The sequence below is a fragment of the Lepisma saccharinum genome, chromosome 1 (assembly GCF_977018435.1).
Source record: "Lepisma saccharinum chromosome 1, izLepSacc3.1, whole genome shotgun sequence".
NCBI classification, from domain to species: domain Eukaryota; kingdom Metazoa; phylum Arthropoda; class Insecta; order Zygentoma; family Lepismatidae; genus Lepisma; species Lepisma saccharinum.
In genome coordinates, this window is record NC_139229.1 from 90469905 (window position 1) to 90497879 (window position 27975).

Sequence of the window (27975 nt, forward strand, 5' to 3'; positions counted from 1 at the left end):
AAGAACAAACAAGAATTACTCGATATGTCGAAAATTGAGCTTATTTGCGTGAAAAAAACTAAATGGCACCTTCAAGAATCCTTAGGAATGCAGAATACGTAAGTACCAATGTGAAAAGAAGAAAATAAAGGAATTTCAGACGTTTGGCGGTTACTGAAATTTTACAAGAAGAGTGTTATTACCGTCAACTCTGCCGTGGAGTGCAGAGTCTGTGGTGCAGTCCAGCGAGAATAGAATCATGTAGAATCGCTCGTTAATGACAGCTTGGAACCTTTTGTGTACCACTTTTCCTCAAAGAAGTAATCTGTGGTTGTGTTTTCTATCTTAGGATTGTTTTGTTTTCCTGTCACATATTTCCTAAAATTACGAAAGTTTCTTTGGTACATTGTCAAAGAATGAGAAGTTTATTTTGGAATCAGAAATAATATAGTTGCTATAGAATGTAAATTTATCTGCCACATCTTTCTGAATATTTATTTAATTTGATGAACTAATACGGAGCAGGACAAAATGGCTGTCCGCACACAGTAAGTAGACTATTCATTAAAAAATTACGTAAAAGTCAAGACATTATTATTTGCAATCAAATTCCACATGTAGGATGTTGTGTACCTACATTAGAAATAAAAGTTACAAGTAAATGAGGTCTAAAAATATGTTCCATTATAAATAGTTCAAGGTGTGAATGGTACATGGCATTTGGTAACTAGATTTTACGTCAGTCAAGTTTTGAGACTACTAATAATTTGCTAACATTTTTCATTATGTACAGGGGTGCTCACAGGGGATATTTTTCCCTTAAATAATATAAAAATCAATATTGGTATAGGCTATTTGTCTAAAATAAATGCAAAAATGTTTACACCATTGGTGCACCATATTTGGTAACAGTTCGTTATATCGGAGACACTTTTCTTCAAATTTACAGCAGAAACTACTTACTGAAATCAGGGTAAATGTCTGTTATATCGGAGACAGATTTCTTCATTTTTACAGAAGAAACTACTTACGGAAATGAGTTTCTGTAGCATTTTGAAAGTTCGTGGAGGTATTTTCTCACTGTAGATTGCTGCACAACAAGAAATAAGCACTTTTGATATAATAAACTTGCATTTTGTGCAAAACTACTACATTATGCCGTTTCCATTATGTACCTGCAGATGGCACGAGCGTCGAGAGTCACGCGGTCTCGCCAGTGTTTCCAAACGTGCCTTTTTTTACGAGAAAATGGTTTTTTTTTAACTATGCTTACCAAATCTAACCCAACCTAACCTTGCCGGAAATGGTTTGTGCAGCTATCGTGAATGGTTTTTGGGGCTATCCGTCAATGGTTCGTGGGGCTATCCATCAATGGTTTGTGGGGCTATCGTGCATGGTTTTTGGAGCTATTCGTCAATGATTTGTGATGACATAATGAACACGAAAGTAGGTATTTTTCGGTTAAGAAGGTGGAAACACTGCATACCCACTCCAAATCGACAAAACACAAACACGGCGCGCTATGATCCACAGTTGTGCGCGCTATATTGTATGTTCCGCAACGGAAGAAAGGAACCAAAAGAATTACTCGTAATGTGAAAAATCGAAGTTATTTTTGTGTAAAAAGCATAATGGCACCTTCGACTATGTTCCGCAATACACAATTGGTAAGTACGTACCATCCGAAACACAAAATATCCGATTTTAATGTGTCTCCGATATAACAGACATTTACCAGAAATCAGTTTCTGTAGCATTGTCAAAGTTCTAATGAAGTTGTGCCTTATTTCATAAAATTGTGTCAACATTTCATATTATGAGTCATTATTTGTCTTCCTTGTTCCGCTTGGATAACAGACAATATGGCGTGCACTCGTCATGGATCGTCGTACTTGTGTTTTGTCGATTCGGAGTGGGTATGCAGTGTTTCAACCTTCTTAACCAAAAAATACCTACTTTCGTGTTCATTATGTCATCACAAACCATTGACGGATAGCCCCAAAAAACCATTCACGATAGCCCCAAAAAACCATTCACAATAGCCCCACAAACCATGAGAAACAGAAAATATCCGATATAATGAACTGTTACCCCATATTTAATCCATTAGCAAAAATACGTTAGAGTATTGAATTTCGTCTACTTACTTAAGTGAGTATGTATTCGTTGTAAACTACGTTTCAGAAGCTTTACTGCTTCCTTCTTCAGGTGGTCGTATTTTAGGCTGGAACATCAAGCCACGTCAGGGAAGTGTCATGCAAGGATACTAGGTGAAAGGTTTGGGTTAAAAACACTTCATAGTGTTCGACATATACAAACAAACTACCTTTGTCAAAAACCCTTAAAACTCTCGAAAAAACACGTTAAAACCACCACGATGGTGTACTTGAGTGGCCGTTGAAAGCCCTAGTTCCCTGCCAAGGTGAAGCATGCGAGCAGCTGGCAACGCGCATCGGCCACGTGAGATCCCTCTTCTCCTTCATTCTTTTCCCCCCGTCGTCACCAATCCAAGGAGAATCGCTTTCCACTTCGGCTGCTTTCTTTACCTCTGAGGTAACATGGAAGTCTGTCGGGGCACTTTTGTCATTCATATTGTCCCATTTTTTAAAAAAAGCTAATCCATACATCATTCAAATTGCTGTTGTCCCGGTTCAGTTTATTTCTGTTTCCCGCACAAATAAGTGCCGTTTCGTATATGTTCCTATCCAATTTACTGTTACTTCTTTTGATAACATCCCTTTTTTATTATTCTATGCCCACTGTTTATTACATGCTCCACAAGCCCCATTTTCGGATCCCTTTCTTTGATATTCTTATCGTGTTCCCCCCATCTAATATGAATGTTCCTGCCAGTTTGTCCAATATATTCCATACCGCAGTTGCACTCGATCCTATAAACCCATTTTTGTTACTTTGTAATTTTACCCCCCCCCCCCCCCTTATAATCTGTGAAATTGTTTTTAATATTTCTAGGGGCTTTCGTCCTGCATTTCACACCATACTTTTTCACTGTCTTTTCAATTTTCTCTGCGAGTCCTTTACAGTACGGGATCCCAACATAATGAACTTTACTATCCAACTCTCCCTCTTCAAATTTCTCCTTTCCTAACCTGCTATCAAAATCGGAGTTCTCCTTCGCAATATTCTTCCTCGCTCTTCTGGCTAACACATTCATTTCATATTCGTAGTATCCATTCTTCAATCCTACCTCCATTATCCATGATATTTCCTTTTCTTTTTCCACGGCATTACTACCTAACCTCTCAGCCCTTACGAAAAAGTTAAAATGAACATTTGATTTGACTCTACTAGAATGTTCGGATGCTTTATTAATATAAAGATTGCCCGCTAGGGGTTTATGAAACCCCCCTCCCCCCGTTCTTATTCCCTTTTCAGTTTTAGTAATCCTTAGGTCCAGGTAGTTAATTTTACTGTCTACCAAGTTCTCCCTGGTGAGTTCAGGAAAAACAGTGTTAAAATCATTTTCTTTTCCAATTATAAGGATATCGTCTACATATCTACCGTAATATTTTATGCTTACTCCTACTTGTTCCATAACAGCTTTTTCTAGGTAATGCAGGAAAATGTTTGCCGCGGAACTCGGTATTGGGTTGCCCATCGCTAACCCTTCTTTTTGTCGAAAAATCTTATCGTTTACGCAGAAATAATTGTACTCGGTTACAAGAAAAAACCACCTGACGTATTCCCATGCTACTAATATATCCACACCATGGTCTAATAGCCACCTTTGAAGGCAGTCAGTCACCGGCTTTCTCTCTCTCGGTACACTAGGGTACAAATTTATTACATCAAAGCTACTAATTTGGTCATTGCTCCCGATTTCTAACCCTTCAATTGACTTTTTTTATCTCAAAGGAGTTTTCAACGCTATACTGAGTGTTAACATTAATCTTCTTCATTCTTTTAATTAATACTTTTGCCAACCCATACCCTGGGTGTTCATAAGTGGGGATTATTGGTCTAAGTGGGCTCAGCGCCTTGTGCATTTTTGAGATGCCGAATGCTGTGGGGATATACCCCTCTTTCGCTTCTTTGGTGAGCTTCTTTTTTACCCCACTGCCCAAGGTTATACTGGTTTCTATTCCACATCTATTCTATTCCAAACCTTTCACCTAGTATCCTTGCATGACACTTCTCTGACGTGGCTTGATGTTCCGAGCCTAAAATACAACCACCTGAAGAAGGAAGCAGTAAAGCTTCTGAAACGTAGTTTACAAGAAATACATACTCACTTACGTAAGTAGACGAAATTCAATCCTCTAACGTATTTTTGTTTATAGATAGTGAGTAACACGCACGTAACCAATATGCTATTAATCCATTAGATGAAGGAAAGGAAGTAATTAGAGGTAGGGGAGTCCACAGGTGGATTTGCGGAAATTTTTTTTTCGCGGGGTGGGGAAATTTTTTGTGATGGAAATTTGATGTGAACAGTATAGCATTGGACACAAGTTGAATTATGTTATCATCTAACCACTGCTGCTATATGAATAGCAATTTCCAGACTGCCAAGGGAATTTTAACGGATAATATGTATTATCGCGGTGATATCCAAATCTTAAACAGTACATAAAAATAAATTATTCCATATTCACCAAACGGTTTTTTACACGTAACTTGAAACTCATTGAACCGCATGCAGGCTACGCCAAGATGTGAATCTCCAAAAGGTACCTGCGTAATGCCTGGTATGTGTGCCATTGGTGTTGAAAAATTTATACACTTATTGCTAATACTTTCAGAGAAAAACATTTATTTCAATGCACGAACGCCAAGCATGTTTTCGGCAAGGAATTTGAAATTATGCATGATTCTAAATTAAATTTTATATTTCCGGAACTAAGAACGTTAGAAGTAATAATGATACCTCGTTTTGTTCAGTATTTCCTGATGAGGGGGGGGGGGGGGATGAGGCTAGAATTTACAATACCGGACACTTCTGTAATTTCCATAATACTAATTATACTCACGAAATACTTAGTATCAGTGGTTCTTCTAAGGTTAAGATGTTGCTGTCAAGTGCAGAAATTGATCATTAACGTGTACAAGTTGCTAAATAACATTCTTGATTTTCGCAATTATTCTTGGTATACAAGAACAGATACCATCTTTGTTGACACGAACAATTGACGTCCGTGATGCGTTACGCTGTCTACAGCATTGCAACACTGTTCATTTCATACTTGGAGAGCATGGATTGTGAAACAATGGGAGACGGTGATTGTAAAAAAGTTGTTGATGTGGTACAGGTTGTGAAATGGAGTATGGTGTTGGGCTACTTAAGAAACTGATGGATTTCTGTGTCTTGCCCAAACAAGGTGTTTACAAGTGTCCACGCGAGCATGTTTTAAACTTAAGCAAGGACAGTGCTGCAATTGATAAGTATTCATGGAAATGCAAGAAAAGTGTAGTTCTCTCAAAGCAAAAATCAAAGAGATGTAATTATTCAGTGTCTATCACGAAAGGTACTTTCTTTGCAAAATCGAAATTAACCCTGTTACAACTGTGTATTTTTGTTAGACTATGGGTTTCCAACTGTGCATTAAATATGATTTGCTATGAAGTTGACATTTCCTAGAAGACTGGTGTGGATTGGGCTTCATTCTGTAGCGAGGTTCTCGAGCATCTCTTTCACAAACACAGTGAAAAGATTGGAGGTGTTGGGAAGATAGTAGAAATTGATGAATCAAAGTTCAGTATAAGGAAATATCATCGGGGTCACCATATTGAAGGACAATGGGTGTTTGGTGGCATTGAGAGAGGAACCAGACTGTGCTTTCTTGTACCTGTCGACAAAAGAGGCGCCAAAACTTTAACTACTTAATAAAAGAATGGATTCTGCCAGGAACAACTATAATTTCGGACTTCTGGAAAGCTTATGATCACCTTCAGGAGGAAGGTTACCAGCACCTGAAGGTAAACCACAGTGTTAGCTTTGAGGATGAGGAAACTGGTGGTTTGGATCCCACTTTAAACTGTAGGTCCAATCCCAATTAGCCTTACTGTGCATAAAGTGGACTTAAAACACCAAATCAAAACAAGGAGTTTCTATACAACTAAGGGCCTTACAGGCTAAAAATAAATCATGTAAATAAATAAAACCAAGCAATTTTTACAAAAGAAAATGTACTCTGAAAAGCATACATTACAACAGTTCAACAATTGAAGAAAAATATAGGGGGCATCAACTCCATCTCACCCTACATGAAAGTTCTCTACAAATTTCAATTATTTCTTTTCTTTCTTCTTTTTCCGGAACTTATGCCTGCTTTATCAAATAAATGATATATATTGACGTGATGCTATTCTAGAATGCAAATATATATGATGTCCAATCAGACACAAGGTTCTGGAAAGACCCTAAACACAAGACAAACGAAACAGACGTAAATAAGAACACAAGACAAACGAAACAAACGTAAATAAGAATTGGGAGCACATATGTAATGCAATAGAATCAGCAGTTAAAGAAAGGGTACTATTATCGTATGAGGGAAACACCTACGAATCATATATTTCGGACTTCTTTACATTGCTAACGTGTTATTTTCGAATGCGGAATATTTCTTAAGGTTAAGTAATGCATTTCTAACTAAGATAATGTCTATTTCTTCTATTTACAAGTACTTACTGTTACTTGTTGTTTCGAATCTGTAACACATTATGGCCGTGATAGTGTACTGGTTTAGGGGCTTTCTGAGCATGTTTTGTCGATTTATGCAGTGTTGCAACCTCATTCACCAGAAAATATCTACTTTCGTGCCCGGATTTGAAATTATGCTAATACGTCGCAAACCATTGACGTTAGCCTCACAAACCATTGACTTTAGCCCCAAAAACCATTTTCCGTAAGGTTCAGTTAGGTTAGGCAAGCATAGTTAAAAAAAATAATTAAAAATACTCGACACGTCATGTTCTATTGAAAACACGTCGAGGCTGAAACACTGGCTACGGGGTTGCATCATCTTAACACACGGAACATTGCACTCTCGTGCAGAAAGCATATGGCGGGAGCAGAAACAGCGTGTCGGACAGAGATTTTCGCAGAAAACAAGACGCATTCACATTAAAATGGATCAAATCTACATTCAGGAACTTCCACAACGCTACAGAAAATGATTTCCGTAAGTACTTTCTCCTGTAAATTTGAAGGAATCCGTTTCCCTCATACGATAATGTTACCAAAGAAAGTAAAGGATACCATAAACCAAGAAAACTTAAGCCATGATTTGATAACGCATGTTATAATCTAATAGAAATAAGATATCAGGCTAGACTTACGTGGTTAAATAACTGATGATACAAATCTAAGCAATTATAATAGAATAAAGCGAGAAGTTAACAGCATGTTTCGAAGTTAAAAAAAAAGAGATTACTTGAAAAGCAAAATTTGTGAAATTTAAACAAACAGCAAAAACAAAAATATCAGAGATTTATATAAAGGTGTAAATGAATTTAGAAAGGGGTGGCAACCTAAAGTAAATTTGATAAAATATATAAACGGTGATTTTTTTGGCTGATCCAAGTGATATTAAATAGATATGATCTCTTAAATGTTCATGTAGCAGATAAATCAGAAGTAAATGAAGTTCACACAGCAGAACCTTTAGTTCCAGAACCTAACTTGACTGAAGTTAAAGATGCTATTAAAAGGCTAAAGAATAACAAAGCACCTGGCATTGATTTAATACCAGCTGAGTTAATTAAATATGGTGGAAATTCGTTAATATGTCCAATTCATAAATTAATTAGTTTAATATGGAATAAACAAGAAATCCGTCAACAGTGGAAAGAATCCATAATTGTTCCTGTATTTAAAAAATGTGATAAAATGAACTGCAATAATTACTGCGTAATTTCTCTACTCTTAACAACATATCAAATATTATCTAACATTATTTTAACAAGACTAACCCCATATGCTAATGAAATTATAGGTGATTATCAATGTGGATTTAAACGTAACAGATCAACTACATATCACATTTTTCACATCAGACAAACACTTGAGAAAAAGTGGGAATATAATCAAAGTGCCCATCAGCTATTCATTGATTTCAAAAAAGCATATGATTCGGTCAAAAGAGATTAAATTATATAATATATTAGTCAAGTTTGGAATACCTAAGAAGCTTGTTAATGTGATAAAAATATGCACCAGTGAAACAAAGTAAAATTCGTGTGGGTATTAATGTGTCCGACAAATTTACAATTCATGATGAGTTAAAACAAGGAGATGCATTATCTCCATTGCTCTTTAATTTTGCCTTAGAATATGCTGTTAGGAAGGTAAAAGAAACTAAAGAAGGATTAAAATTAAAGGGTGTGACTCAGTTGTTAGAATATGCAGATGATGTAGACTTATTAGGGGATGATATAAATACAATTAAGAATAATGCTAAAATATTTTTCAAAGCAGCTAAAGAGATAGGTTTGGAAGTTAGCAAAGAGAAAACTAAATATATGCTTACAGGCCGAAACCAGGTATTAGGTAAATCAAAATGTAATTATTGATAACTCGTTTGAACCAGTACCCAAATTCAAGTACTTAAGGAGTAATACTAACAAATGAAAATGATAAAAGGCAGGCTTAATTCAGGAAATGCATGTTACTTTTCTCTTCATAAACTTTTGTCTTCTCATTTAATATCTAAGAAACTAAAAGTTAAAATATACAAAACAGTAATTTTGTCTGTAATATTATATGTATGCGAAACTCTTCTCCTCAAATATATGTTTCGTATATGTGTATACATTTCAGTGGCGTAGCATGGGAATTTTCGGGTGGGAACACCAAGTCCGAAGGAAGGGTCGGCCCTTTGTTGCTTAATAATTTACTCGTGAAATTAGTCGCCACAGGTATTGTTCATTTGCCTGAAGTCAGCTGGGTTGTTCAATAAAACATGATCCATGCATGTTTTAGCTAGAAAATGAGATGCCTCAATATGCAACAAATGTTTTCAACTCCGGTGTTTTATAACTTTTTTATAATCATGGGAACCTTTCGGCATGACATTAAAAACCTACCTGAATCAGAAGTGCCTCTGAACAACAGTAGACATCATTGTTGTGGGTGATCCAACTACTGATTGATTTGATTTATTTTACTTCACTTTTCTACCACTTTTGGTTAATTGCGAACAGTAGCGTAGCATCCTAATACGCCCATACGCCCGGCGTTCCCTGATTTAAAATTTTAAAAATGCGTAAATGCTGTAAATATAAAGTAAAACATGACTAATTATATACATGTATGAGCATAATGGTATTATAAAAGCTATTTTTCGCGATCCGTCTACAACGCTCCACTAACAGCTCTCCTTCTAGCATTTCTCTAATGTCTTTGCTTGCCGGACGCCGGCTAGGTTTGGCGTACAGGACCATGCCTGCCTGTAGGCAGACAGGAGGGAAAGCTTGTGGCTTGGATCTCTACAGCACGGGCGAAATGCTCTCTCCATACGCGGGCGTACGGAGACCTGATTGGTTCTTGGGGCCATGTGACCTTTCCTGCCTTCCGATTCAAAGCGCTGTACTTCCAATGCAGACGACAGAAGTAGAATTCCTACCTGGTTTTTAGCGCTCGTGCCTCTGCTCATGCTGTGTGATGCTACAATAAGCAATATTGACTGACGTATCTTTCTTTAATGACCACTGCATCGTGTAATTTATCGCAAGAACAGTGAAGTGCATTAAAAACTAAAAGAACAAAAAAGTTTTTGTGAAACAAGTTGATAAAGTCCTCGTGGTAGAAGTTCAGCCTGTGGCTGCTCTACCACCTAACCCACAAAACTATTTATTTAAAAAAATATTTTTTCGTTAGTATCTACCTGCCTAATATTGTGCCAGTGGAAATGTTTAGTATTCGTTTCAAAACTCTTAACATTGTATGATCTCTTGACAAAATTATTTTAAAATGTTTATCAGCATTCTCAAGATACAATAAACAGTGGTCTGAAACTCTGAATTACTACTAATAGGCACTGTTTCGTCAGTAGAGTGTACAATTGTTGGATCATCCACCCTCCTTCGTGTCAGTGTGTTTTGCACAGCCCGAGAGGTTTCCGGTTCAAATCCCGAGCCTACGCATGTTTGTTCTTTGTGAGTGTCTCTTCATCAACTTCATCAATATCATCACTCATATTCATATTTGCGATTAGCCAATAGTGATAAAAAGCAAAGTAAAATAAACCAAATCATTCAATAGTTGTATCATCCACAACAATGAAGTCTACTGTTGTTCTAAAGGCACTTGTGATTGAGGTAGGTTTTTTAATTACTTGCGTCATGCCGAAAGGTTTCCTTGATTAAAAAAATACTGTCTTGCTACACATGTGTTACGTGTGGAGCAAAATACTCCGAATGGTGTACGGTGTTTCTGACGTGAGCAATCTAATTAAAAATGGTATAAAACACCAGTGCTCCAAGCATTTGTTGCACATTGAGGCATCTTATTTTCTAGATAAAACAAGCATGGATCATGTTTTATCGGAACCCGGCTGACTTCATGTAATAAACACAATGAGATTGTGATTTTAAATAGACAATACATATGTCGGCTAATGGCGTTTCCATCCGAAATGCTCATGCTACGCCACTGATTGTGAATATGAATATGAGTGATGATATTGATTGATGAAATTTATGAAGGAACACTCACAAACAACACGCGTGCTCACGCCGGGATTCAAACCAAGGACCTGTGTCATCTTGGCACACTGTGCAAAACACTCTGACATGGATGAGCCAACTATCGAACACTCTACTGATATAACAGTGCCGATTAGTAATTCAGCCCACTGTTTATTGCATCTTGAGAATGCTGATAAACATTTTAAAATAATTTTGTCCAGAGACCATTCGATCTTAGGAGTTTTCAAATGAATGCTAAACATTTCCATTGACACAATATTAAGCAGTTAGAAACCAACGAAAAATAATAATAATAAAAAAATAATAGTTTTGCAGGTTAAGTGGTAGAGCAGCCACAGGCTGGACTTCTACCACGAGAACTTCACCAACTTATTTGACAAAAATTGTGTTGATCTTTCAGTTTTTAATGCACATCGCTGTTCATGCGATAAATTATACAATGCAGTGGCCATTAAGAAATGGTATATTTGAGTTTGGTAAAGTTATGTCAGTCAGTATTGGGTATTGTAGCATCACACAGCATGAGTGCAATGAAATGGGTAGAAATTCTACTTCTGTCATCTGCGATGGAAGGCATGAGTCCTAGAACCAATCACCTGGCTCTCTGCTCCGTACACCAGCGTTCAAAAGAGCATTGTGTGCATGCTGTAGAGATCCAAGCTTTCCCTCCAGATAGGCAGCAAGTAATATAGATTCCTTTACGCCAAACCTACCTGGCATCTGGCCAGGAAAGGCATTGAAAACAAATGTTAGAACGAGTGTTGTTAGTGGAGCATTGCAAGCGGATCGCGAAAAATAGCTTTTATAAGGTCATTAAGGTCAAACATACATGAAATTAGTCAAGTTTTACTTTACAGTTACAGCATTTACGCATTTTTTAATTTTTAAATCAAGAAACGCTGGGTGTATGGGCATACTATAACACTATGCCACTGGTACATTTATATATTTCTTCTCAGTCTCCATCAAATTCAGCCCGACCCTGTGGCCGAGTGGTTAGCACATCGCGCTGCAACGCCAAAGGTCCCGGGTTCGAGTCCCGGTCGGGCTTGGTTGTTTGTTAATGTCCATTCATCAATTTCATCATTTCATCACTCATCCCCATCTTCGCAAATTAGCCAAGAGGCACAAAACGCGAAGTAAAATAAACTAAATCAAATCAAATCCATCAAATTCCATGTGGCTGCTAATTTTTCAACATAATCCTTCAATTAGGATATACAGTTGGGACATTCAAAATGCATGCATTAGTATTGCATGCATTTTTAAGTGTAATTTAGAATTTAAAGCTTGTAGGTATACAGTAAGTAAAATTTAGTTTCTATTATTGCTTAAACATGATTTTATTTTCAGAAGGCGGGTGAATCCCAAGTTGGCAGACTTGAGGAATTCAGTTGATAGCCCACCTGTTCTGGATGTGTCTGATTTAAAGGAAAAAATGTCTAGAATACCTGCTGCATATTTGTTCAATCCCCAAGGCAAGGAATTGCTTCGTATGTTGTGCTTGTGTTTATGCAGTACAAAGAACACACTCTACTATTCAGGATGGAAAGACTTTGCAGTTTGCCTAAAAATACGGCAACTTGTTGTAGAGGTAGGTAGTGTCTTACGATACAAGGATGGGTATTAATATTTTATTTAAAATATTATCTGATGTTCCAATTATCTGGTGAGGAGAGTCTACATTTAAAAAAAATATTATTTATAATGTTCTGAACAATTTGTTGTATTGTAAACTGTAATGTATTTTTGTTTGGAGAAAGAATATTACCATTTGTTCACAAACTGCAATGTTGCATTAATTTAAGTTGCAGTGAATCAATTAAAGAAATAATATACCGTATTTACTCATGTATAATGCACACTTTTCTCCAAATGTTTTACCTTCAAGAACTGTGGTGCGTATTATGCACAGAATAATTCAGATAGACAACATGAAACTGTACGGGGTCATTCCATGATTTTGTGACAATTGCATTGCTTTTTCTTGATTATGGAACCCTATCATGTTACTTATCGTTGTAAAGCTTAAATTCTGCAGTTTCTGAATATGGCAACAGTATTTCATTCAAAGATGGTGACACTAATGTTTAATGCTATTGAAATAAGTTCATCACGAAATGAAGAAACATTCTGATTTTTATGGTACTTTGAATAAAAGAAAAGATAAGGAAAAAGAAAGTAATAAGTAAAATGTATTACTGGCCAAACAATATGACGTGTATTGGAGTGTGTAAATGCCTTAATGGAGCTAATAATGTGCTGCTAACTGTTAGTTTGAAGGTCCTGAATGTGCCTCGTATAGCTGTTACGTTAGTTGCGGAAATAGCATATTTTCAAGTTTTTATTAGAAAAAGTAAAGAAGGAATGAGCAAAAGTCTTACACCAAAGTTAGAGCCTAAATATAACCAATAAATGACCTTAAAGTATATTTGAAAATATTGCTCCAAAGCACAAATAAAAGCTGTGACTAATATAACCACATCAATGTGGCTAACATGTAGGTCCTACAACATTGTTATGTTCGTGGCCTCTTGATCGGCATAGCAGCAGCTTTAAGACCTACAACTGAGAAAGACATTTCTTGAACCTGAATTGTACTGCACATTATATATGAGATATAATTGTTAGTCACTTTTCTCCATGAAAAAACAGGGTGCGCATTATACACGCACGTGCATTACACACACGTAAATACGGTAAAAAAAAATCTGTATTGGGCATGTGTAGATTCCAGAATTGTGATGATCCAACATCAATATCATGTTTGTAATGTTTACTGTTAAATTGCTTTTTTTTTTTTTTTTTTGAGTGCTTTTTCCAGAACAGCCTAGATGCATGAAATACAAACTGAATCTGTAGATCCTTATATACGTCAGTTGGTGACAAGTTGTGCAGAAGTAGCACTCAAAGTAAATGTATAGAATTGAAATGTGAATGATACTTAGAATAAGTTTTGTGTCCAAGTTTTCTGTGGTTTTCATCCATTAATAATGACTTTCAGGTAACATGTGTGGGATATCTGTAATATTACAAGTAATAAATGGAATCTGTATACTTATTTTCCTGTAGTTTACGGTTATTACAAGCATAAGAAAACATTTTTTTTCTTTGTAACGTTTCAGGAGAACACACGCTCCTTTCATCAGACATTTATTTTCATTTTGACTAAAGATACAGTTGATCTGCAAATTAAGACAACTGACTCAACAATTCAAACATCAGTCCATAGGAAAAAATTAGCAGGGGAAAAATACATCCATGCCAATTCAGAACATTCGCATATAACAATGGATAACATATTTTTAATTTTTTTTCCTGAGAGCACAAAGACTATGTTCTAATAATAAGGATATCAAAAATGAAGAAGAAAGGCTTTTTAATATAGCAAAAGAAAATGGCTTTCACACTAACAGAATAAACCAAATCAAAAAACAAGTTGCAAGAAAACTAAAGGAAAAGAGAAATACAGACAAAGATGAAAAATCTGTTGAAAAGAAATTTCTGTGCATTCCATTCCACAAGGGATTCTCACATAAAATTTCAAAAATTTTTAGAAGTTTTAATTTCAAAATTGTTTTTAAATCACCAAGAAGTTTGGAATGTACATTTAATGAATTCAAAATGAGAAACTCTCTACCAGATGTGCTTGCACAGGAATATATAATATAAGTTGTTCATGTTCAAAGGATTATGTGGGACAAACAGCAAGGAAAATGGCAATAAGATGGCACGAACACGATTTGGACATTATAAATCTAAACCCAAGAACAGGTTTGTCAACTCATATCATCAAAGAGAAGCATTTGATTAAAAAGAGAAGGGTTTCAAAAAGATTAATGGGAAACACAGAGTTGAATGTCTGGGCAGCTTCGTTCATTGCAGAACAACACTGGAATAAATTAAATAATGAAAATGGTAACATAGATCCAGTATGGAGTTTTCTTTTTCACAAATGGAGTAAGCCACCATCTTTAAAATTTAATGTAACAGAAAACATCAAGAGAATTTGTGAAAACAATGATGAATTTGAGTTACCTGATGATATTTGGGATTCATAATTAAATAATAATAATCTGAAATAAAAATAAAAAAGACTGCTTCTTTTCAGTTAAGTTGCTATATTACAACAATGTAACATTGACAACATCCATTAGATAATGGATTCTTTTTGTTTAAAAAAATTAGTAACCATTGTTATAACTGTATCTTTAGTCAAAATGAAAATAAATGTCTGATGAAAGGAGCGTGTGTTCTGAAATGTCACAAAGAAAAAAACTGTTTTCTTATGCTTGTAATAACCGTAAACTACAGGAAAATAATTCTACAATGCAAGCAATGGTTACATACAAGAAAAAGAATCTGTATACGATGCAGGAATATAATTATTGTAATTCTTATTTCAGTACATCGAAAATTGCAAATTTAACAATGAAGACCAAGCCTACAACACACTTCTTGCGTTTGTAACACAAGACCCTACAAACTCTACAATGGATAAAGTGGTCGATGCTCTTCAACAAACTGGAAGAGTGGATATCCTCAACAGGACACTAGACTTAATGGAAGGTAAGAAAATTAGTATTAAATATATATTTCATGCATGTATTTCATGTTGGGGGTAAGGGTGACCTTCATTCAGAGTACTCAAAAAGTCTGCCTCACTTCTCCCGGTAACTGCAATGTTGCACAGCAAAGAGGCTCTGGCACCTGGGCTCACAGTTATTATAGTCTCCATATATATTTGTGATTGTCCCTTCATCTTATCACCATTTATCCCCATCATCGCGATTAGTAAAAAGTGACAGAAATGCAATGTTAAATAAACTAAATCAATCCATCTTTTTTCTGGTATGTGTGTGTATGTATTGCTTGCTTTGTAGGATTATTTATCTTGTAGCTTACAGTTCTTACAAGCACATAACAATTTTTGATGTAATATTTTGGGAGAACACATGCTCCCTGCATTTAATATTCATTCTTAGACATGTGTGCAAGGCTCCAGCCTCTAAAGGTTAAATTTCATGACGATCAGACCACACATTTCTTATTTATAGAATTTCAAAGAGAGTTGTCATTTGGAGAACACACACACGCACACAGAAAAATACTTTTTTGTTTTAACGAAGATAAAAAATTGAAGGCATTCTTGAAAAAAAAAGTGGTTGCCATAGGTTAATGCAGGATTGAATAAGCTGAATGTTGATCTAGTTTGTTTTTTTATGTCCCGGGTTCGATCCCCAGCCGGTTCAAATCTGGGAACTTTTCTAACGTTGGAAGCTGGCCCGGCGCCCACCCAGCGTCGAATAACATGGGTACCTGGGGGAAACCCTGGGGGGTAAAGGCAGTCAGGGGCATGATGCTGATCACATCACCCCCATTCACGACCGGATCAAGAAAGTCTAAACACTAGTATCCATAATTTTTAATCTAGCAGTAGTGTTGAAATAATTTTTTCTCCAATAGTCAATTAAATCATAGCCATATACTATCTTCTCTTTGCAGTAGACCAGTCAATATTTTGGGAAGCTAGAATATTAATGCAATGCATTATTATCTTTCCTGGTCTCATGCTCAGCTAATGCTTGACATTGGTGATCACATAACTATAAAAATAAAGATGATTTTTTAAAAAATTATTTACGAGTGGCTTCAAAGGCAGGACCATATGCACTGCCTTGCAGCCCAGGAAGTTTTTCACTTTCCATTGTCACTAAGTTTGAGAATCTAATACGTATTTGCCAGTTTTACTTTTCTGATATTTTGAATCTGCTACATGTCTTCCCAACTTGCACTTCTTAAAAAAAATCCTGCTGCTTGAAACTGATATGTTGAATTCATACAGAAGGATAGGGCTTGTATTACATTTCATAGAAAGTTTAGCAATAGATGCAATTTCCCAAAGTAAAATATGATTGATACAATGACACAGGATGCGAAACCTTTTTGTATTTTTATTTGAGAAAGGATAAGGCAAGTGAATTTTGTATTGGGAGAGTTTAAGGCAATTGCAATTGCACCGATCATATTTCTCCCAAGGGATTATGTACAGAAATATTCACCATCAGTTTTTAGTTAAAGCTTATGACTTTAATTTGCGTAAAAGACTTTATATCTGCATCACATAACATGGGTAACTGGATGAATGTTGGCAGTTCCATAATGCATTATTTGTACTTTCTGCTAGGAGTGTATGCCAATATACATTGACTGTGGAAAGTGGCATAACCACTACTGATATATGCAGATCACTCGCAAACGAATGGGTGGCATTAGAGAAGAAATTTCTCTGCTTTGTTATTAAGGGTCTCCTGGGCCTTTGATTGATGCCAGCAAAGCCATTTTTGAAATTTATTTTTCCTTTCAAAAACTACTGAATAATTATATGTGCTTAGAATTCCTTCTAGAGCATACACATGAATCATGTGGTTTGCTTTCGCTGTTGTCTATTCACAATAGTTTCATGGCTACATGTAAAACTATTGAACTATTATGAATATCTAAAAGACCAGCACAGTTGTAATTGTTTTGTTTTATGTAATAAACATGTATTCAAATAAATTATTGTGTAATTATTTTCTTTCATTCTGCCTTTACAGCTTTTGCAGAAAGAGTATTTGAAAGTGCAGCAGACCAGGACAGTGGATATTTTTCAGCAGGTAAATTTACCATTTTCTAAAGGCTTCAAATTTGATTAAAAAATAAATTAAAATTATTGTGCAGAAACGTCTAGGAAACTGAGAAGATAATGAATATATATACCCTTTTTGCAAAAATCTGGAAATACTCTTGGAAGTTTCCTGGCGATTGTATCATTTTCAAAAGTAATAACTAAGCAATGGAATCTCATAACGACAATGTGTTCATGATATTAGTAACAGCTGCCAAAAGAGCACTACTGTTCTTTTGCACTGTACAAAATTCTCAGTTGAAGTAAAAACATAAACTCTGCATTCTACCATCCTATTATAAGCATCGTCAGAAAGAGAAATTTAAGTCGAAAACTGAAAGGAGAGGATGGGGAAATGTCAGAAAAGTTTTAGTACTTGTAATTGCAGTGTGTTTATTTACCACAAATATTTTCAGCAAATGATGATAATACCAATGATCTTTCATTGTTCACATGATGTTCTTACATACTGATCAGGAGCAAATTGAAACTGGACTTACTATCTGAGATGTGAAGGAAATGAAAACATTAAAATGGTGAAATTAGTGCCTCCTTTTATCTCATATACACTGAGCATGGGATTGGCCAGCTTTGATTTGCTCCAAATGAACATTGATGTTCATTGGTGGAAACATTGAGAATGAACTATATCACAGAAAGGTATGTAAGAAATTTTAATGTGGCAATGTAAGAGCCACATATTTATGGCAAATAAAAGGTCAAGATTTCGGAACAAAAACTGCGAATCTTTCTGGATCAAAAGTGGACCAAATGGCAATTTAGTATTAAAATTGTGAATATAACCCTAAATTTGATAGAAAAACTACACTTATTACACAAAATAAACATTTCCCTTCACATAGTACATGCATGTAGTTATCAGAGTATCAAGTTTATTCCTGTGTAAAGGAGACCATTTTTGCTTCTCAAATATTTACAGGAGAATTAATAATTTTTCCATGATTTGCATAAATCCCAGGAGAATTCAGATTTCAGAAAGTGTAGGGTCCCCAAATAAGCTCTAAATTTTGTGTTTATTTCTCATTTGGCAGTTCATTTCATGGCACACCTTTTAGAAACATGAGAAATGAACATTACAGTGTGTTATTTCATATTTCGTGTTTCCGTCAAAATGAAATATGTCTCTCTCCAGCTGTATAATTTATTCTTTCCAAATAATTAATATGTAGATGCATTGTAAAACTGTGTGTGATCCTGTTCATATCTACATATTGTTATTTTTGCAGATAGTGGAACGTCCATAGAGAGCAGTCCAATAACAAGAGTCATTGCACCACCATACATACCACAAGCACCCTCTACGTTAACCGAGAGAATTCGATGCACTACAATTTCACCTTCACAAACTGTAATACATGAGCACTATTTGCGAAGTTCACCTATTGAATGCCCATCACCCAAAGTACAAAATGTGACATATGGTAAAACGGTGCTGTTGACATTTGCCACTGATGGTTCAAAATCAGCCCACCAAGTTGCAAGTTTTTTAAGGAAAGAACGAGATGGATTTCCAAGAATTGGAGTTGTCACATTGCAAGAACAGAAAGACGTGGCACTCCAAGATCCGCAACTGTTCATTGACTGTTGCTTGAATCAGGTGAGTTATTAGAAATTATATGTTTTGGAGGAAGCTATACAAGATGCACTGTCTGGGAGATATTATTAATGAAAATGGACACAAGAAAATTGTCTTTGATGAGCCAATGTGTGCTCCAGAATAAACCAAAGTGAATAAGTCAATTATTGAAAAGTTTTCTATTGTACATCAGAAAAATATAATTGAAATATATTATGTGATTAAAAAAATCAGTGTTGCCACATATTAACAACATTGATTCTTGCAATGGAGGCTATAGAATAGAATAGAATGGTCTTTATTTAAGCAGGCGTGTTTCGGCCTCGTGGGCCGTTCTTACAAAAAACCCTTGTGAAAGATACAATAAATGAATAAAAACAGAAAAAAACCACATTGATCATGATAATACAATGAAGATAATATAAAGATTATACAATAATAAAATGATACATTGAATTGATAAGTATAAAAGATAAGTAATAAGTCTTAAGTAGTTCATTGTGTATGTGCAGGTGGGGGGGGGGGGGGTGTTTGGTATGCATTGTGTGATGTATAAGTGCAGGTGCAATTGTTTACATATGAAGGTTAATGTAGTTGTTGGTAAGTTCTTGTTGTAGTTGTTTTTTAAAACTTTGTTGGCAAATAATGTTAGTCAATGGTGCAGGCAGTTTGTTCCATTTCCTTATCCCTGTAACAATGAAGGACTTGTTATATGTGGCGGTTTTACGTTTGGGGATTTTTAGATTGTGTTTCTTGCGGATATATGTTCGACCGAAGTTCTACGAGAGCAGATCTTATCAAATAAATATTTTGGGGGGCCACTCTTCAATATTTTGTGCATCAAGGTGAGTGTTTTCTTCTATTGTTAATGTTTAGCCAAGAAAGTTTCTTTAAGTAGGGGGATACATGTTCTTTTCTTTTTAGATTAAATATGAAACGTATACAACAGTTCTGTATTTTTTTGAAGTTTATAGTTTAGGCCCTGGGAGATATTACTGTACACTGGAGCGCAATAGTCTAGTGTACATAGAACGAGTGCATGCATAAGGTGATCTTTAACATTAGCGTCCAGAGTATGTTTTAAATGATACAAAGATTTAAGTTTCCCCATACAGCTTTTCACAATACATTCTACTTGTGTCTCCCAATTTAAGTGTCTATCGAACACAATCCGCAAGTTTTTGCATGTATCCACTTCGCTTAGCTGTATACTGCCAAGAGTTGGAGAAGAAGGTGCATTTTTGTGAAGTTTTTAAAGTGTACCATGAGTTCCTAGTATGATCATGAAGCAAGGTTTTGTTGGATTTAATTGAAGGGAGTTCCTCCGTGACCAATTTGTTATAGCATCAAGGTCAAATTGGAGTTTGGTCATCGCATTATCGTAGTTTTCTGTATTACATTGAATATAGATTTGAGAATGGTCAGCATACTGATGGTAGTGGCAATTTTGGACAGCACGGTCAAAATCAGCTACGTAAATCATATATAGTAGTGGACCTAATATACTTCCTTGAGGGACACCTTGTTGAACAGCTAACCATTTAGAGTACGTAACTTCCGGTTCCCGATATTTCACACGTTGTTTTCTGTTGCCTAAATATGAACGAAACCAATTTAATGTGTTCTTGGTAACGCCATAGTGATACAGTTTGGCCAATAACAATTCATGATTGATCAAGTCGAACGCTCTTGAATAGTCCAACAAGACTAACAGTGTAACTTTATTTCATCTATTCCTTTACTTATATTGTCTATGATATCTACCAGCGCAGTGCAAGTGCTATGCATTTTTATAAAACCAGATTGAAAGTATGGTAGGAAACCTTGAATATGTGGAAGTATTTGTTCATAAATTACCTTTTCAAGTATTTTGGACATTGTGGATAGAATACTAATGGGTCTTAGATCTTTAATTTCTGTGGGGTTGGATTTCTTAGGTATAGGTGTTAATTTTTTTTCCATTCTTGAGGGAACCAACCTTTGACAAGGGAAAGATTAATAATGTGCGTAAGAGCTTCTAAGCAAAAGGGGATGCAATGTTGCAAAACAGTTGGGTTTATGCCATCATAACCGCATGCATTTGATTTCATTTTGTTTATTATTTTATTTTTTATATTAGCTACGTGGGCTAACATTGATTCTTGCAATGGAGGCTATGTGGGCTGGGTACTTGATGTAAGTACCACAAAGACCTCTCTTTGAAAAAGTATTACCTCAGTCAGAATTTTTTTGTAAAAAGAAACTGTGGAACACGACAAGTAAAACGGCATGCTCCTGGGTATATAAAAGAGTGTATACACACACACCTACAGTTGCACAAGATTTACCTGTGAAATGCAAGAATCTAGTGTAGCAGTTTTTTAGTGTTGCATAATGCATTTTTCATTAAAGAAAGCATATACTTGAAAACTTCCAGGCAGTAGACAAAACAGTTATTAATGAAGAAGAGGTTTTCTCAGGATATCAGCCAGATGATTTTAGAACAGGTTTCCGAGCTTTCGTTGGCTAACATCTCTCTCATCTTCAGGGCCTTCAATCTATGAAGATGAGAATGACGTTAGCTCTCGAAAGCTGGGAAACTTATCCGGAAATCACCTGACTGATATCCCGAGAAAACCTCTCTTCATCATTCATTACCAGGAGAGCTTCAAGAATTATTTAAGTTATTAATGAAATTTAAAAGTCCAAGTTTGTCCCAGATTTAAATAAGGTTTCACCATTTCATACCTTGTATGATAGCTATACTCTCATGATAATATTATGGTATCATCAATATTCTCATCTCATAAATATGTATGTAAAAAGGGATTTGTATGTTAATACTAGTATTTGATATTTTCTTGATAGATGTAATTCAAGAATTTAGATTATCAGTAGCAATCAAAGCAAGAAATAAATGAACTGTGGAATGATAGAATCAGTACATGATCCTTTTTTCTATTAGTTTTTATGCATGTTAAATATGATGGTTTTTTAATACCAATGTAAACCCTTTCTTTATGCAGTTTTAAAGTTAACGTACTAGTGGCTTGGCCTACGTGACTGGAAACAGGGTTGCGGAAGGGGGTTAATTTTAAAATCCTTTTTCCTTCAAGTCATTAATGGTGGAAATGTGCAGTTTTCTGGTCATTCTTCAGAGGGCCTATATAAAGGATCCGGTGGAATAGCAGGGATCGGCATTCTAACGTTTCTTGGACAAGAGGGGGAGAACTTGAAGGTTCTTTCAACATCGGTATAGAGTGGCTGTGGCTAGCTTCATGGCAAGAGGCTGATCATGCATAAGCAGTCCACATAATTATTTTTGAATCGTTTGGCGACAAGCCAACATTCAGTTCCTGGAGAATAAAGTTATTTTCATTTACTGGCTGTGGCCAGCAGCCGATAATGTATTTAGAGTCCACATATTTATTCTGAATCGTTTGGTGACAAGACAATGTTCAGTTACTGGAAAATGTTATTATTGTCTTTAAAGAAACTTGTTTTCAAGCCACTGAAAGAAACCACTCCTTTTTTACCTCAGATAAGAGTATTTAATTAATTGGATCATTTCATTTTTTTAATGTGGGGGTTATTTTCTATGTAATTCATTGTATATATTTAATCCACGAAATAAATAAGTTTTTTTATTTTTAAACTGAACGTCTGGGTATCATTGAGATAAAAGAACCGAGTTTTTCCCTAATACCCATGGTAAAGAATATGGTAGTTATTCTATGTGTTTAATTCAATCGAACCGTTTCGTTAGTTTTGATTGTGTATGCAGCTTATTTGCCTGGGAAGAAACGAAAATACGTATCAGGTCGAGCCAAGTCAGGTTACTCTCTCCGCAGAAAATAAAGCAGAACAACTGTGAGGGGTTATGTGGAAGAAGTGGTTTGCTTGTTTATTAAGAGTTCAAAGTCTAGAACAGTTTGGAAATTGTGCGATTACTCACTAAATATATTATTTTACAGTAAAAAAGGTATAAAAAACTTACGTGAGTGAGTATAATAGTTGCAGACGACGTTTCACGAAGCTACACTCCGCTTCTTCAGGTCTCTTTTCAGTACATAAAATACTTCGTCATATATGTAAAAAAATCCAGGATTAGGTAAAAGAGGGTGTTTGGATATGGAATTTAAAATTACATGAAGATAAAAATGCCATGAGGCTAAGAGATATATCTAAAAGAACGGTGTGCCCATATTACCATACAGAATGAATGACTACTGTAGCGTACCAATGCTACATTCCCTCCAATGAGAACTCCACAGATTCCGACGCAGCGCGAGTCATTTCCGGCATGACATGGAATTTAACAGACTCTTCACTATTTTTCCCCACCGTTTAAACAAGTGAATCCAGGCCTCATTCAAGTTACCATCATCCCTATTTAGTTTTTCCCCCCTATCAACACAAATATTTGCAGCCTTGTGAACGTTCATATCAGGTTGTTTATGAACTCTTTTTACAACTTCTCTTTTTCTAACCTTATGATTTAATTCTAAAACATGTTCAGAAAGCCTGGTCTTCGGATATTCTTCCCCTAATATCCTTGTCATGTTCGTCCCAAGGAGTTCCCATGCTTCTTCCAGTTTGGTTTATTACAAGAGAAGGGCGTGTATAAGATAACTTGCTCATCTCTGACTTCTTTTCACCCCTTTCCATCCTTTTTGTATTCAGTAAAATATTCCTCTATATTTCGGGGAGCTCTCATTCCCCCTTTTGAGAAGGATTCACTGAGTGAGGTTAACAATGATATTAAATATTTTTGTAGATATGTTGATGACATCTAGGTTATCGGGAAAAAAGAAATATTAGATCGTATTTTCGCAATCATGGGAGAAGAAGACAATAGAATAAAATTCACTTGTGAAATTGAAAACGAAGGAGTAATTAACTATTTGGAAATGAGAATTGAACGGGTTAATGGCAGGTTTTGGACTGGGATTTACCACAAGAAGTTAGCAGGGGACATATATATCCACCAAGATTCTGAACACGCAAACAGAATTAAGAATAATCTATACATGAACTTCTACATTCGGGCTGGGAGGCTTTGTAATTGTAGGGAGGAAGGAGAGAAAGAAGAAAATTGGATAATGAAGGTGGGGTTAAGAAACGGTTATAAAGTAGAGGAAATGAGGAGAATAAAGAGGGGGGGGGCACTTAAAGTCTTGAATAAAGAAGGTTGAAAGAATTGGATAAGTAAGAATAACGAGGTAGGGAAAATAGAATACAAATACGTCGGCATCCCATATGCAAAAGGGGTGTCCGAAAATTTGATAAGAATCTAAAAGACTTCAGGTTAAAAGGAGGAATGAGAGCTCCCTGAAATATAGAGGAATATTTTACTGAATACAAAAAGGATGGAAAGGGGCGAAAAGAAGTCAGAGATGAGAAGGGAATGTATAAGATAAGTTGCTCTTAATAAACCATATATTGGACAAACTGGAAGAAGCATGGGAACTCGTTGGGACGAACATGACAAGGATATTAGGGAACAATCTCCGAAGACCGGGCTTTCTGAACATATTTTAGAATTAAATCATAAGGTTAGGAAAAGAGAAGTTGTAAAAAGAGTTCATAAACAACCCGATATGAACGTTCACGAGGCTGCAAATATTTGTGTTGATAGGGGGGAAAAACTAATAGGGTTGATGGTAACTTGAATGAGGCCTGGATTCACTTGTTTAAACGGTGGGGAAAAAATAGTGAAGAGAGTGTTAAATTCCATGTCACACCGGAAGTGACTCACGCTGCGTTGGAATCTGTGGAGTTCTCATTGGAGGGGATGTAGCATTCGTACGCTACAGTAGTCATTCATTCTGTATGGTAATATGGGTACACTGTTCTTTTAGAATTATCTCTTAGCCTCATGGCATTTTTATCTTCATGTAATTTTAAATTCCATATCCAAACACCCTCTTTTACCTAATCCTGGATTTTTTACATATATGACGAAGTATTTTATGTACTGAAAAGAGACCTGAAGAAGCGGAGTGTAGCTTAGTGAAACGTCGTCTGCAACTATAATACTCACTCACGTAAGTTTTTTATACCTTTTTTACTGTAAAAGAATCCAAGTCTAGAATGAGCATGCTGGAGTAATAGTTAATAATAACATTTGAGTTGCCTTCAAAAAGTATTGAATACTACAATTTACTTCATCAAGCAAGAAGCAAAAGCAATCAGCTTCGACCTGAATAAATTGGTATATATTACCCTTGCTTGCTTAACTGAAGCCAAAGGAAGGCGGCATATTAATGTTAATAATAAAACTAGGATTAATTCCTCAGTTAAGGGGGTATAATATTGAGATAAGAGAAAATCATACAGAGAAGGCAGTAGCAGTTTCTAAACTGCAGAATTGTCAGAGAAATTGTAGGGATAAGCACATACTTTACACCTGCTTGTCTCCTGAAGGCTAATTTACCCCTGATGATTTAAAAATGATGTTTTTGAATGCATATTTTCTTTTGCAGGTTGATTATGTAATGCCAATCATCACTCCGAAATATCTGGACACTGTAATGTCTACAGGACCATCAATGACAAATATGTTTACTCAATTTGATGCTCATTATGCTAGATATATTTATACACAAATTAATACTCATTATATGCAGCAAGGTTGTTTGAATTTGAAGGTGAGGTGTGTAGTTCCAGATGAATACATTAACCTTGCAAACACACATGCAGTGATGAAAAATTCCTTGTTTCAAGCTTGGGTTAAGGAAAGTGAGGTTGACATGCTGACCATGTCAATTTTGGGCAAAAAGAATATTAACTACATGAATTGATGACTTTCATTGTGATTCTTAATGCACAAAAAAAGCTTCTACATCAACATTCTGAAGTTACAAGTGCTTCCATTTTTGTCTGGTTCTTCAAGTTATATTTGTAAATAATAAACTTGTACATATAATAATGTTACGTAGATTGAGGGCCTTCAATTTGTAAATACATCGTCATGGGAATCAGAAGAACGTAACTCCAAAAATGCAGCTTTTTTTTTTTAAGTATCTATTCTTAAGGGCTCTAATTGGAACATGTATCTCCAACATACTGATTTTTTTTTTTTTGTCAGACATTCTTAAGACATTCTCTTTGTCCTGTAAATTTGATAAATTGGAGTTAACATCCATCTGGTTCTCACACGATGATATGATCAAGGTAATTAGGAAGGAAAATACTTTTAACATGCTTCTTTCTATAAGCTGTGTAGTGAAAATAAGAACATCAAATTAACATTTCCTTTGTAATGCAAGTAACTAAAAAGAATATAGTGGACTCCTTTTTAATTCGAACTTGGATAATTCAAATTACTCAACAATTCGAACAGAAGTTTATTCCCCTTGGAATCATCTTTAATGATCATGTTTTTTTTTTGTTAATTTGAATTTTGGATCATTCTTCGTGTCCCCTTGGAGTTCGATTAAAAAAGAGTTCTGTATAAAACCTGGGCATAAGGAAATTGATTACATAAAATGTAAATTTGATCAAGTTGTTGCAAGTTCCAAGTATTAAAATGTAAGAATGTTGCTTCTGAACTTGTCAAAATGTACTAAATGAATATCCATAAAAAACCTTTAATGTATTCAAATTGTTGGATTTTATTTGAATTAAATCAGTGTGGCTGGTTGATTTCAATAATCTTCACACTTTTTTAACACAGATTCAACTTCTGAAAGTTTTTCAATATAATTTTCAAGCAAAATACAGTGGAACCTCTATTTTGAAGTTTTTCAGGGGGCCAGAGCTGAAAAAATGTAAAATGTGGGAAAATGTAAAAATCTAGGAAACTTTTGTAACATTTTGCTATGTTGCGCCCGTGAAGATTGAATGCATAATGTGGAAAAATATAAAATCAAGGTTGCATTATATCCCCCAAGACTTTAAAAAAACTTTAACAACAAAGATAAGAGAAACATATTCAGGGACTAGTTTACAGTATTGCTACATTTTGTGTGTGTGTGTGTTGTAGCCACCCTCCTCTTGAACTTTCCCAATGAAAGTGAATTTCCACCAACAACAACTGCCCCTTGCATCTGTGTGTCCTTACAAGAATTAGCAACATTAAAGAGAGAGGCCTTGTCAAAATTGTTAGGAAAGACAGCTAAGACTTCCTTTAACTTTGTCCACTGGTTTGAACACTATTCTTTCTTTCTACTTCTGTTATTCTGCATAGCTTTCCTATCTCTAGGATTAGTTGCATCTGTGAGGATGAATGGTGATCTGATGAAATGCATGATGTGACAAACACAATGGTACATGCGTTAACAAGGATTCACACCTGGAACATCTGGCTTTGCAGCACAATGTTTCAGGGTAGCCACTCTGTCTCAGCCGTTGTTTTGTGGTACAAACAAAAATCATACACATGAATTCTGCTTGCTAGTTACACAGTTCAGTTTTGCAACAGACAGTGCAATGTCAAGAAGAAAGTCTTTGAAAAGTTATTTGATCCATCAACAATCCATTTGAGAGAATAACATTTAATTTAACCTTTCAAGTCCCGTGGCGCTTATGCAGTTTCTACCTCTGTTCCAGGCCATTTAAACGAGTTTTGTAAGGTTTAGCAAAAATCATTATAGCTTCCTTCCTATGGCAGATAATTTAGTGAAACAAACATTTTACCAAGAATAATAGAAAAGACTAATTGTTGCTATCTGTATGTATGTTATTATTCATGGAAGACAAAATTTTGCCCCTCCCTGTTGAGACATGGGATAGGAACAAATTCTATGTCCTATTTTCAACCACATGTCTACATTATAATTCAATATTTGTTCCTAATGCCTTTTGCCATCCAAAGGGGAAAAAAAATGAAGTGCAAGAGTTCTTTTCGACAAGGGTTGGCAACACGCACAATGAAGTGCAAGAGGAAGGAGTGGTTGTCTTCTGAAGCAAGCATTGTGCAAAGGCCATTTCACCCGCTGAAAAGTTATCACCGCAAACACTTTTGACAATGCCCCCTCCCCCTCTGACCATGATCTGCTTCGGCATGTTGAGAAGGAAAACAATAGACAAACGATTTCCTCATAGGTTGACTTCTGTGAGCTTTGTCATTCGATGT

General features: G+C 35.6%; 2 protein-coding genes across 4 annotated transcripts in view; one reads left to right on the forward strand and one right to left on the reverse strand.

Moving 5' to 3' along the window:
- LOC145997517 (uncharacterized) overlaps positions 1-27975 on the reverse strand; it is a 147679-nt gene that overhangs the window by 96763 nt on the left and 22941 nt on the right. The window lies entirely within an intron of this gene.
- Positions 312-26493, forward strand: LOC145997553 (uncharacterized). The gene is made up of 6 exons (XM_083134623.1): positions 312-527; positions 12004-12244; positions 15057-15219; positions 17250-17309; positions 18568-18938; positions 25382-26493. Exons 1-6 carry the CDS (start codon positions 511-513, stop codon positions 25697-25699), a joined length of 1170 nt encoding a protein of 389 aa, XP_082990749.1. The 5' UTR covers positions 312-510; the 3' UTR covers positions 25700-26493.